The sequence below is a fragment of the Vidua chalybeata genome, chromosome 3, assembly GCF_026979565.1.
Source record: "Vidua chalybeata isolate OUT-0048 chromosome 3, bVidCha1 merged haplotype, whole genome shotgun sequence".
In the NCBI taxonomy this organism is placed as follows: Eukaryota; Metazoa; Chordata; class Aves; order Passeriformes; family Viduidae; genus Vidua; species Vidua chalybeata.
Genome location: NC_071532.1, coordinates 98,506,478 through 98,519,457, shown reverse-complemented (window position 1 = coordinate 98,519,457; position 12,980 = coordinate 98,506,478). Strand labels below are relative to the sequence as shown.

The window sequence follows — 12,980 nt, the reverse complement described above, 5'->3', positions numbered from 1 at the left end:
TGGTCTCCCTCCCAGCAGAGCCTTCCTGCACCAGCGCCCCTCCTCCAGTGCTGCTGCTGCAGTATTCTCTGGATCGGGCTCTCCGAGGACCCTGTGGTTTTATAAAGGCCTGTTTAACTCAAATCCCTGGCAAACACTTCAGAGAAAAGCTTTCTTTGTTAGAAATAGACAATGCCTTTGTTCTGAGGTAGGATGGAGCAGATGTAAGTGGCTGCAGTGGAGGGTTCAGAAGGCTCTGCCTTTTGGCTGGGATGACAAGAAGGAGTCAAACATCCTGTGTGAGTAGCAGGGAAAATAATTAATATTGGAGACCGAAAACAACAAAAGGTCATGCAGGCAGCTCTCCCCCATTCCCTTTTTGTAGCTAATTATGCCATAAACCGTTCAAAAGAGACTGAAGGGAGAATATTATGGGCTCAGACAGTTTTCCTAATATTTACCAGTAGTTAAAAATAGACCAAAGCAGTTGTCTGGGGTGCAGCTCTACAGTTACTGCATTTTGGCAGCAGCATCTGGTCTGGCTGCATACAGCAGCAGGCTACTTTAGCAAACACGCAGAGCCTAGCAAATGGCTAAATAAATATAGGTATCTGTCTAAATAAATATAGATAATTACAATCAGAGCTGCCGTGCAGGGGCCGTGAGAAGATACATGGGAAGAAGTGAAAGACTGCAATAGGGTGCATGTGGTGAGACATGTAAGGATGCATCTCTGTCCCCTCTCCCTCCTGTGTTGTGAAGGACAGAGCAGTCAGAGCTGCCACAACCCCAGATTGTCCCAAGCCACACTTGCTGGGCAAGGAGGAGAAATGGCACAGCAGGGTGGAAACTAAGGAGCTCTGCCAGGTGGTGTCCGTCACCAGCTGATGGAAACGACTGCAGCAGCCCCTGGCCAAGGGCAGGAGCAGGACATGGACCAGAGAGATTCATTCACCCAGGGGAACAGCAGAGATACAGAAGGTATTTATAGTCAGAGTTATATACAGAGTATCTCTGAGAAATAGTGGGGGAAAGGGATATAAGGGGTAACTAGGAAGGATAGAGATGGGAAGAAAACGAGAATAAAAGAAAGCAGGCCACCAACAAGGAATATTTATTGGTAGAATAATTTCAGAATGTAGAAGTGATGATAAATCCACGGGCTTTTACAAAGACCGGCCCAGCTGACATGCAGTGTGTGTGAGGGACGTTTTTGGGAGTTGCCTCTGCTGTGGAGCGGGCGGCTCCCGCCGGACGGGCCGGGCCGGGCCGGGCCGCTCGGGCTGGGGCTGCTGGCGCTGTCCCGGTGCCCGGCGGCCCCGCGGGGCTGAAGGGACGGGGACACGCTCCCGACGTGCGGCGAGCCAAGGGCAGTGCCGGGCAGCGAGTCAGGGCCAAGGGCGGTGCAGACGTGCCGTCCCGCAGCCTGTCCCGCTGCGTGCGGGCCAGCTGCCCAAGGGACAGCTCGTCAGTGGCCGCGGGTATCGGGTAGCGCAGCGAGTCCCGCCGTCCGCCCGGCGAGCTGCCTACGTGTCTGCCAGCAGGGACAGCCTGCGACGGCAGCCTCTGCCCAAAGGGAGGACAAAACCGCGGCCCTCACGTGCTGTCCCCCAGCTGGTTTGAGTCAAAAATCACATTCTTCCTCGCCTGCATCTTTCGGATTCGCTTTCAGAAGCAGTTTGAGCTTCTGGTGCACGGGTAAGCATCCAAGCAGTGGGGAAGCAGCCAGCACAGCGTATGGAAACATAGCCGGGTCACAGCGAAAGGAAAGGCTTTAAGAGAAGAGCCATAAAAACTGTTTCCTGCTCTATTTTAGACCCCGTGTGCTGATAAGCACACGCTGCCATTTTTTTCTTCACTCCCAAAAATATGTTTCTACACACACACACAAAAAAAAAAAAAAAAAAAAAAAAAAAAAAAACACCAAAAAAAAAACTGCATCAAAGACTTTGTGAGCCCTGGCAGTACTATAGGGAGAAATCACCGCTCAAACAGATTTGTTATGCGTATGTGAAACATAGTGTTTACTGAACTAAAATAATCCAATCCACCAATATTGATTACAGGTGTGGACTGTCCACAGGTTCACTGTAATAGAAATAAAAAAGTGACAGTGATAAGTGTGACATACTACTTCACCATCTGCTTTTTCTACTGCTGCTATTTTGCCCTGATCTTATTTTAGTGGCACCAGGAGATGGATTAAAAACCAGCAAAAATTAAAATTACATGCTATTTATTTATTTAATTGTTCTTATTGCTTAAGAGGATGTCTTCACTGTTTTCACTGTTCCCTTGACCTCAGCATTACTGTTAGCTAAGCCTACGCATATTTTCTGACACACAGTATATTAAAGCATGAGCAGTGCTGATGGATGTTCCCCTCTTTTGGTCATCTCAGGACTTGCTGGGGCAGGTATCAAGCCTATATGCAAACATGTGTTTCATCCTGAGTTGTCTTAACAGCCCTGCAGTGTTTTCAAGCAGCACTCAGGTGCTGGAGGACATCCTGTGTGACCAGAGACTGACTTCTGGACCATGGACATTGTTCCTGGGGGAGGGATTGGTACCACAGGGGCAGCAGTGGCCTGACATTGGCTCCCCAGTACCAGCACAGGCATCTCCCCTGGAACATTGTCCATGCCACCCAAGTGTTGTGCAGCACCAAGTACAGAATGGTGCCAAGCTCCAGGGAGGGCTCTCGGTGGTGGTGGGGATTGTGGCTGATCACAGGTGTCCTGCTGTCTGGTCATGTGTGTCACCTTTTTTGACATCAGATGGGACTTGTTTAAGATCCTGCTTTTCCCCATTCATCACACTGGCTCTGGATAACCCAGCTGATATCAGAGGGGCTTCTCTGCATGGCTCAGATGTACAACCTCTGTCCCCCTCTTGTTTGATAATGTGAGACACTACAACACTACTGAGCACCTTCAAAAGCTTCCCCCAACACCCCTTTCTGGGAATGGGCCCTTCTTATGTGCCTGGGAACGACCGAGACATCCCAGACCTGGTTGTCTGATGAAAGGTTGCTGCTGCTTGAGGTCACATCTCTAAGCAGACCCTAAAATAAGAGTCCATGTTCCTTCTGGTCTAGTGCCTTATCTGTATCCCTGCCACCATCCCCCTGCCCACTTCCAGGGTGACTCCTGACCCTGCACTTCCTGGGGAATTAATCACTCACATACCCCTGCTCCACATCATCCACTCTGCAGGTTTTCCATCTTGTCCTCCCTGGAGCTGCATCTCCTATGCTTTCCTATCCCAGCCCTGCAGAACAAGCCTCTCCCCCTCCCTTCTTGGCCTTCTCCTGGTAAAATATTAAGAATAAGGAACATCCCTGTAAAAATGTCACTGTCAGGGGTTGCAGTTATTGACCATCACTGAAAGTCAGACAAATGAGGGGGACTGAGCAGGGGCAGGGGACCAGCCAGGGCTACCCTGAACAGAAGTAAACACAAAGCTTGTGTGGAAGAGAATGAGACAGATGAGAAGGCGACTTTCAAACTACTGTCCTTGGCACCAAACATGCCTCTACTGCTGCTCTCCTGCACGTGGATGTCCTCATGGACACCAAGGCTCAGCCCTGCTTGCCCCTGGATGTGTTCTAGCTAGGGGTGAAGAACCTGGCTATGGGGCCACCAGTGCAGTGGGAGCGTGGTCCGCCCCTGCTTGCTGCCCACAGCTGCACAGGGTCTGCAAGAGACGAGCAGGAGACAGAAGCAGAGGTGCCCCTGCTCTGCACGCTCAGCTTTGCTTGCTGCTTCCTACAACAGCATACACAAATGCAATAATGTCAGAGCAAGTGCACTGTGAATTTTGCTGCACAAGGTGCTCCCCGTGTCAGCCAGCTGTCACACCACACACAAGTAAACAGAGATGTGATTGCTAACCCATCAGCAGGTTTATAAATAAACTCACCAGCCACTCTGGCTACCCCATCGCCTTCTTCCAGTTTCCTTGGGCTGGAGTGGGCTGTGCCCACTCCCATCTCTGCTCCTGGTTGCAGGGTCTGCATCCTGCTCACCTGACACCTTCCTTTGCCTCCCCAAACACTCCCAGCGGGCAGAACAGCTGTGCTCTTACAGACGTGTTGTCTCCAGCTGAGTCAGCCTGTGCTCCCTCATGGGTGACAGGGTTTCTGTCTCCCTCTCCAATGCCACATCTGTCTCATTGGGCATCACAATGCCAGAGAAGAGCTGCAGCTGTCAGGACAGACACCAAATCTGGGGACAGGGACACGTCCCTGGTAAACAACAGCCAAAGCAAAGGAGGGCATGAGCTGAGGAGATGGCTTGTAAGGGTAATTTCCCCCCATAGTGCTTGCACTCAAACTATGTCATCAATGATTTTATACCCTGAGTAACCTCCTACATAAAATGCTGATTAATTATATATTGAAAGACACAGTCAAGAATAGGATTTTACTGCTGAAAAATACATTTTCCATTAATAGTTAAATAAATTAAAAAGACGCGTTCCAAGCTGTTTTGGGGGGTAAGGTCAGTGGCAATTGAGTTGCTTAATAGTTTAAATCCCTGTTCTAGTGTCTAAAGGGAGGTATCTCACCACAACAATGGCCACATCCCATCCCATCCCTGCCCCAGCTGAGGAGCTGGAAAACTGCAATCCCTGTTGTTGTGATACTTCCTTGGCAGCACTGCTAGTCATACATGACTCAGTCGGCTCCATTCACTCACTCATCCACAGAACAGACCCTGCCTGTTGCTTGGATCAAGTATCCAGCCAGCTTGATGCTTTTTCTCAGAACTAGTGCTTGCCTGGACTTACTCACTGCAACTCCCCTTGCACAGTGGAGATCCTAATACCTCCCTTCAAAAGCACTTTCCCACTTAGTTTTACACTATTTACTTAAAAAGGAAAAGGAGTCCCTATTTTTTTTCCCAGCATGGGTAAATCCTTACATCAGCCTTGGCTGTGCACTTCCCCTTCACTACTGCAGTGCTTCAGGACATTAAGAGGTGCAACAAGATGACTAATGTGAAATAAACTCAGGTTCCAATTCTGTGCTACAGCTCTTCTGGTGCGTAGCCATGCTATTTCCCCTTCCTGAGTACAGGCAACACTGTTTGCACTCAGTTTCTTTCCCCTTGGGCATCCTTCCACAGTGCCAGCAGAGCAGAGAATTGAGCCAGCACCTCATCTTGCAGTGCTTTTCCAAGGGGTGGATGTTGTCCAGGGATGCCCCCAACTGCACACCCCATTCTGGGCTGCTGCACTTCTCTTCCCCATGGCTGCAGCTCACCTGAAGCAGTCCCAAATCACCACTTCATCTCTGATCTTCTGGTATTATTTCCTCCAGGAGAGCCAGCACATACCTTCACAAGACAAAAGGCATAAACCCAAACACAGGAGGAGTCTCAGAACATAAGGAAATACTTCACTGTGGGGGGTAACCCAGTAATGGGGTGCCCAGAAAGGCTGTGGAGTCTCTGTCCCCAGGGATATTGAAAAGCCCTCTGGACAGGGTGCTGGGCAGCTGACTGGGGGTGGCCCTGCTTGAGTAAAGGAGTAGGACCAGGTGCCCCCAGACATCTCTTTCAACCCCAACCATGCAGTGACCTGTAAAGAACAGTCTGAGGCTGATCATTCACAGTTCACAGTTCTGCTGGATGGGAAAGGCCCTGGACTAGGGAGAAACATTGCTTTTACCGCAAAACCTTCTTCACACAGCCAATACCTTCCAACCTTACAGTCAAGCTGAGCCCTGGCCACAGCTCCTTGTGCTCCACCACCCCTCCTTTCCTCCTGAGTGATTGACCCAAGTAAGCTGAGCTGTGAATACCCTGCCCGAATACCTTAAACTGACGGTTTGGGCTTCCATTCAGCGCCAAACACAGATTTGCCTGGATGGCAGCTTACATTTTGCCCCAGCTCAGGGCAAGTCCTCCTTCTCCCTTCATCAGGGCATGAAATCCCAGTGCTACTGTGGCCAGCCAGGTCCCTGCTGGCCAGATTTCCACCTGCTATCTCTGCACTTTATGGCATTCACACGCTCTGTCACGCTGGATTACATCCGCCTGAGTGCTGTCATCAGGGAACTCAAATATGGTTCATAAAAGCCTCAAGATGTACCTTTAGAGCAAAATAACAGCAGGGTAATGGGTAGATGTAATGTAGCATGAAAAAAAAAAAAAAACCTTGAGGATCAGAGAGAGGTTTTCAAAGCAGGGTGATGGGGATAAATTCCTCCAAGAAATTAAATATTGCACAATTTGATGGTGTTGAAGAGCATCATTAACCCTCAGCGCTTAAGAACTGAAAGATGGACCTAAAGGGAAAAAAAATAAAAAGCATGAAGGAAAGTGATTTAGGGTCAAAATAATCATAATTTTTCTTTCTCTTGAGGTATCTTTCAAATTTTCTTTTCAGTCCTGGAGAGCTCAACATTTTCCTTTGAGAAAAACAGTGGAAGTCAGAACGGGGTCTTGGGGGTGCTGCTGGTCATTAATAGGGCAGTGTTGTGGTCTCTTGCCCTGCAGCATGTACAGAGGAGCAGGGACAAGCTGTGCCTCTACAGAGATGAGGTGGATTTGGGCCCTTCTCTCATCAAAACCCTCACCCTTGCTGAGGCCGGGCAGCCCAAGGCATGGCAGCAGCCCCACAGGCAGAGCTCAGCTGGCCCCAAGGCCGGGCTGGGGGTCACTCACAGGCAAAGCTCTGGACAGGACTGCCATGAGGTGCCAGCTCATTTGGGAATGGCCATGTAGCACAGCAGGGGGTGATTCAGGCAGCAATGGATTCTTTTTTAGCTTGCCATCACTGATTTTATAACTGTCTCCTTCTGTCTCAGGCATTACCCTGACCTGAGGCTTTGTAGACAGCAAGTCTCAACCAGCCTCTTTGCCTGCAGCCTGAGCTCTTTTTTAAGCACACAAAGCAGAGGCAAGTGGGAGGGCAAGGGCTGGTTTAGGGCCCTTTAGGATATTCACACAATGGGGGACCCAGCACTGCTGCTCCCCAAAAACACTTGGTCAGCACTGGCTGACAGCCTCAAAGCATTTCAAGTGAGAAGGAGCTGTGGGAACACGGCCTGTGAAGCTGACCACTGTGTGATCACTTTTCCTTTATTTACTTATTAATTGCTCATGTAATTATTTAGGGGGAAAAAAATCAAGCAAGCCTTATCATGACAGATAGAAGAATCATCAAACCAAGCACTGGCAACAACCCCTCCCTATGCCAACTGGCACCACTGCCTGGCAGAGCCAGTGCCAATCCCTGCACTCGTGTGCCCTTATCCCAGACACCTGACAGTCCCTGAGCAGGGCTCAGCATTGCTCCCAGTGGTCCCTGCAGACAGCAGCTGCTCCAGCTGTGTCTCTCCAGGCCAGGGACTGGGCTCTGTCCAGGCATGTTTCAATGGCTGAAGCAGGCAGGTTGGCCCAGTCCAAACTCCTGGGCAGTGGCAGCAGGACAGTGCCCTACTCAACCCAAACCAGCAAGCTCAGAAGTTGGAAGAGCAGACTCAACAGGTTGGCATGGCCAGCACTGCCTGTCTGGGGCTCCATCCAGCTCTCCTCTCCTGCTGGACACTGAGGAATCAAGGGACTTTATTTCCCTGGTGCTTAGGAACCACAGGACTCCATTTGCTTTTCCCCATGTCACTTCACCTTCTCCAAATTTCACTCCAATTCCCACCGTCTTTTTCAGCCTGGTGGCAGCAGCCACCTGCACAGCATGCTCCATCATCCCTCACTGCTATAATCCCTGAACCAGGGCTGTCTCTCCTCCAGCTATCAAATCCCCAAGACATCCAAACACTTTTCTACTGTGCTCCCACTCATCAGAGCTGCTGCCAGGCTCAGCCATGCACCTTTCCTCCGCCTGCTGCTTCCCAAACTGTAGTGGTGGTGAGTGGCCAGCAGGCCAGCTCTAGGCTCAGGATGCCACACAAGGTGACCGGTTCTGCAGCAGGGACACAAATTCAGTGGTCACTGGTCACCAGCTACTATTGGCATATGCATCTGCAGCCTGCAGGGTGGCTATGCTGGAGGCATGACAAAATAAATCCTGCTTGAGCCAGAGGGCACACCAGCCGTCCAGAGCTGCATGCACGGGCACACAGATGGATGGGGCAGGGCAGCACTGCCCTGCGGGAATAAGAACCTGTGGGATGTGCCAAAAATCCTGCAACCACCCCAGCCACAGCAGCTACTGACACTAGCCAAGAGGGGAAAAAAGCCAAATAGTCCTTCTGCAGCATTGTGAACTATGCAAAGGTTTCCAGTGGTGTGGCAGGATAGTCGAAGGACAAAGCAGCTAAACAAGTTCTGAGAACTCATATATTAGATCAATCTAAATATTGTCTAATATTTAATAATTTAATTGCAATAATGGCTCCAGTGATCTAAAATACAAACCAACTAGAGGTGTATCGAAGCTCCATGCTCTTGCAAACCCTTGTTTGACAAAGTTCCATGAAGAAGCTGGAGACTAATGCAGAATTCAGCTTTCCCATACAAAAAGAGGTCAGATCTTAGAAGCCTAACTAAATGTTTTCACTATTAGAGCCCCTAGTCATGCCCTAGGAAGAAGCACAGAGTTCCATGTAAGGCTCCCTACCTTGGGAGCTCAGAGCTGCATCTTTGGGGATTCACCTTCACATCCTCTGAACTCACTTGAATAGAAACGGGCTGAGGGGTGTCAGGAGGAGGAGGGAGTGCTGGCACAGACACACACACACACCACGTGAAGGCTGAGGAAAATAGTGGTACCACACAGTCAGGGAAGAGGGAGAGCAGCTGTTTCTCAGAGAGTGCTGCAGCAGATTCCATATCATGCTGAGGTTTGCTGTGAGATGGTCACACACCAATTGTGTGGTATGGGGGCAGAACCCTGCCCAGTCTTCCAGCAAGCACAGACTCAGATGGAGATGACACAGGGCACCCCCCAGCACTGGTGCATCCCCCAGTCATGACACTCTGCAGCATCTTCCTGCATCTGGGACAAACCCTGTTAGCAGACCCTGCGCAAGAACTACAATTAAATAAGGAAAGAAGCAGAAGTTTTCCTGGCCTTTTCCTAGCCCAGAAATCTTCTGCCACCCACACTTCTCCCCACCCAGCCCAGCATGTTGACACAAGCCCGGTGATTGGGAAGATGCTGGCACAGGAGCTGCTCCAGGACAGCAACTGCTGCAGGGGCTGGGAGCCAGCTACAGCAAAAGCTTGTTGAGACATTTTCTAAGAGTGAAAAAGAGGAGGTGAACACCACTCCAGAAACCATGGCGCTAGGATTATCCTGGAGATGTTAGCATGAATTTTGTTTTCAGATTGGGCAAGTCAATGCCTGCAGCTTCACTAGTCTCTCTACACACCTGACCTTACCCATGGATGTTCTGCTCTCATGTCAAAGGAAAAGGTCCTATGGAAGCAAATGCTGCAGCTTCTCCACACACTGAACTGAATGAGGTCAGCTGGAATAAAGCAGGGAATGAGAATGGAGCTGGCCATTTCTTATGTGGGAATAACAACAGCAAGGCTGGCACTGGGATTATTTTCTTCTGCAAGGAGAAACTAGGAAACAATCACCAGGGTTTTACAGATTCCATGTCAGAGGAAAATGGAATGGATAAAAGCAGATGCATTTGTTATACAGAAGACTCATCATTAGAAATGAACATATAAAATTTAATAGCTTGGTTTAAAATACATTTTCAATTAAAAAACAGCAGGCAAAACAAACAAAAAAAACCCCCTCAGTTTCATAAAACATACATGACATTGCTGCTACTGTTATAAGACCCGTGTCCCAGAATATCTTATAGTGGAAAACAATCATCAGATTTAGTTCACATACTTCATTAAGCAGTAAAAAGAAATAACATTCATGTCAATCTTACCTCTATGGAGATTCTAAATCTACTTCCCTGACCCTAGACCAAGTTTCTGTAATAAAACTTCCACTCTCAATAAAAATGTGTAAATATATATATATATGTATTCTATATATCAGATTTTTAAAAAAATTCCCTTGCCATAGTAAAATGATTCCTGTGACTGCCGAAGGGAAGCCCAAGCAGGAGGCTGGTGTAGGCTGGGTACGAGTCCCATGGCTGCTCTGCCAGTGATGGATTCCTGTACAGGGTGGCAGGTGTTGGCCAAGTCTCTTCAGCATCGTGCTGCACATCAGCCTCTCCCCTTCGGCCTCGAGCCCATGTGTGTGTTCTGGCCACATGCCCACAGTCACAGATGCATCTCTGTGCAGTTTGCTCGAGGGGAGCATGCAGTGCCCAGAGCATCACCAACCCTCTGTTGGGGCCCATCAACAAAAGAGAAGGAAGGAGGGGGGAATAGAGGGGGGAATGGAATGAACCAGCTCAGGATTGATCCAAATACAAATTCCAAAATACTGTATTTTATATAAATCATTAAAAAATAATGTGAGGAGGGACGTCAAACGGTCACCTGGACTCACCACCAAGGGAGAATCAATTACACCTGTGACAGTCCAAAGATACCTTTGCTCAGCCTGGCTCTGAAGACCTTTGATGTCAAACCACTGCCTCTATGGGCAACCTGCTCTTGCTAGAGAAAACTGCCTCAACACCCAGCCTAAAATTCTGTGATTTACACCCACTACTCCCTGTGCTTGCCATGCATAGAGAGGGCATGTCCATGGGTCAGGAGGCTGCTCCATCAATCATCCCATCTGAACATGACCCCTCACCAGCCAGATCATGCAGGCCTTTCTCCCAGAAGCCATGAGCTTTGGCCAAAGGACCACGTGGTCCGTGCTCCAGTGGAGGCCTCGGCGGTGCCAAGCAGAGCCACAGGGGGCAGGTCTCCTATTTCTTGTAGGTCATGCTCCTGTTGATCAACTCAACGTGGCATTTGCCTCCCTCTTCCAAACAGCACCGTGACAGAGCTAAACAATAGCAGGTTACAGTTTGTTAACCATTAAGTAGAAATATTAATAATTAAAGTAAAATCATATGCTACTTTTCTGGACTAATTCTCCAGTCTTTCCAGGTTGACCTTCATGTCCTAAGTGAGGTATGTGCAGCTTCATACTGTCTGAAAATATTACAAACCTCTTTCATTACCCAGATCCCTAACTAAAGCTATGACACTGGAGCTGGCACTCACTTTCATCTGCTCACTATGTAACTGAGGTTTTTGCCTTAGTGCTGCCCTTTAAGTGCTCCTCTTTCATTTGCTATTAACCAAAGAGTGCCTTTCCTTCATAAGCACATGCACACGAAGCGTAAATAGCACAGGGCAGTACTCTTTGGAGGTGTCTGGCTCTCCCAGCTGGGGCTCAGGATGCCTGCTGTGCCCATTGGGTCTCTCCAGCTCAGCAGCAGGTCTGTGGTATGTACAAACACCAAGAAAGCATAACCTACTTGGAGGCCTTACTCCCTGCTAACATTTGGCCTGCTGAGCCATTTTGGCACCTTCCTCTCTCAAAAGCCTTGCCTGTGCATTTCCTGTTGTCGACATCCTAGGCCTTGGCAAGCTGGCTCCTCTAGCCCATGGGTTCATCCAGCCTGAGCTGCTGGTGTGGGCAGCATCCAGCTGAGCCTTAAGTACACTGCTACAGAAAAAAACTCACCCTCCAGGAGACCTCCTTCCTACCCCCAAACATGAGTCTGCAAGAGAACTGCATCTGCCCTGCTCCTCCTGTGAACCAGCTCTCAGACTTGGCTCTAATCAACTCCCACAACAGCAGTACCCAGCTGTTTAGTGGCAGTTCATGACAGAAACCAGGACTTGCATCACCTGCCTGTGCATGAGGATTTAGGAGAGAGCTGGTATCTTCTTCCTTCTATGTAGGAAGACCCATGTTTAACAAGCAGGTCTCTTGTGCCTTCTATGAATGTACAAATGTGTGCTCACCTTTGGTGCATGATAAGGGTTTGTCCATTTTTAAATATCTATGTTAAATATGTTTTCTCTGTATATGGCATCCTTTTAGATGGGCTTCATTGCATATATTCACGGTATATACAGAACACCATCTTTTATATATATTATATATTGCTTATATGTACACATTTACAAACCTTCAAAAAGATATTGCACTTATATACAATATAGCTTCATCTGATGAGAGTTCACACAGTTTTACTAAGGCAAGTTCTTCATAAGCTAGGCAGTTTTACATTCCCCCCAAATGACAAGTGATTTCAACAGTCTGCCCTGGTCACAAGTAAACATTATAGACTTTTCTCCAACCTGCATGCAACTCCTACTAGTATCCATTAGTAGTTCTGCAGCTCTCCCTAGCAGAAAACAGTCCAGTAAAATGGTATTAGCTGATAACAGGCTCAAACATGGTTACTGAATAGAAAAATAAGACATCACCAGTCTAAAAGGCCACCTTCCAGGAGATTTCCCCTCAAATACCTACTAGTGGTTTACACACTAGTAAAAATATATACATGCTCTCCACTTAATTGCCAATATCTTTGCTTGCCCATTTCAAGTGCAAATAAGATCATGAGCAAGAACACAAATACAAATGTATTAAGCAAAACCACTGCTCTGCTCCCCAGAACAAGTCAAACATCTGGCTTTCTTCTGGAGGTGATTAGTCTTTTGCTCAACATACTGAATTATGGGAAAAAGTTCACTTGAGACCTTTGTTTAAAATCCACAGTGATCTGTGACCTTAGATCTCAGTCAAAGTCAGCTTGTAAGATCCTCCAACCTCTTCAATCTGCAGCTGGAAGGTATCTTCATTAGAATAGTGTTTCACAATGTTATCATCCATGTTGACCAGAATTCTGGAAAAACAAAACAGATCAGGTATTTTACAGTTCTAAATGCCAAAGGCACTCTCAAACCTAAAAAAGCCTGGACTACCCAAGGGTAACACAAGATCCTGCTCATCTCTGATTTATTGCTTCCCATAGCAGGTCTGGCTGTTCTGACCCAACCCTGCCATCATGGCTGGCAGCCACACTTCTCAGGGTCTGAATGGAAGGATTAAATGTGGCTCCTAGACCAGGGAGGGAGAGAGCTCTTGGAACCAGC

At 48.3% G+C, this 12,980-nt stretch overlaps 1 protein-coding gene across 3 annotated transcripts in view; it reads right to left on the bottom strand.

Moving 5' to 3' along the window:
- Positions 1-9,629: 9,629 nt before the first annotated feature.
- GRHL1 (grainyhead like transcription factor 1) overlaps positions 9,630-12,980 on the bottom strand; it is a 40,282-nt gene continuing 36,931 nt past the window's right edge. For all 3 annotated transcript variants that reach the window (XM_053939431.1, XM_053939429.1, XM_053939430.1), the window contains exon 16: positions 9,630-12,730. In XM_053939431.1, the coding sequence (XP_053795406.1) occupies positions 12,616-12,730 (115 nt within the window). In that variant the 3' untranslated portion in view covers positions 9,630-12,615. The remainder of the gene's footprint in view (positions 12,731-12,980) is intronic.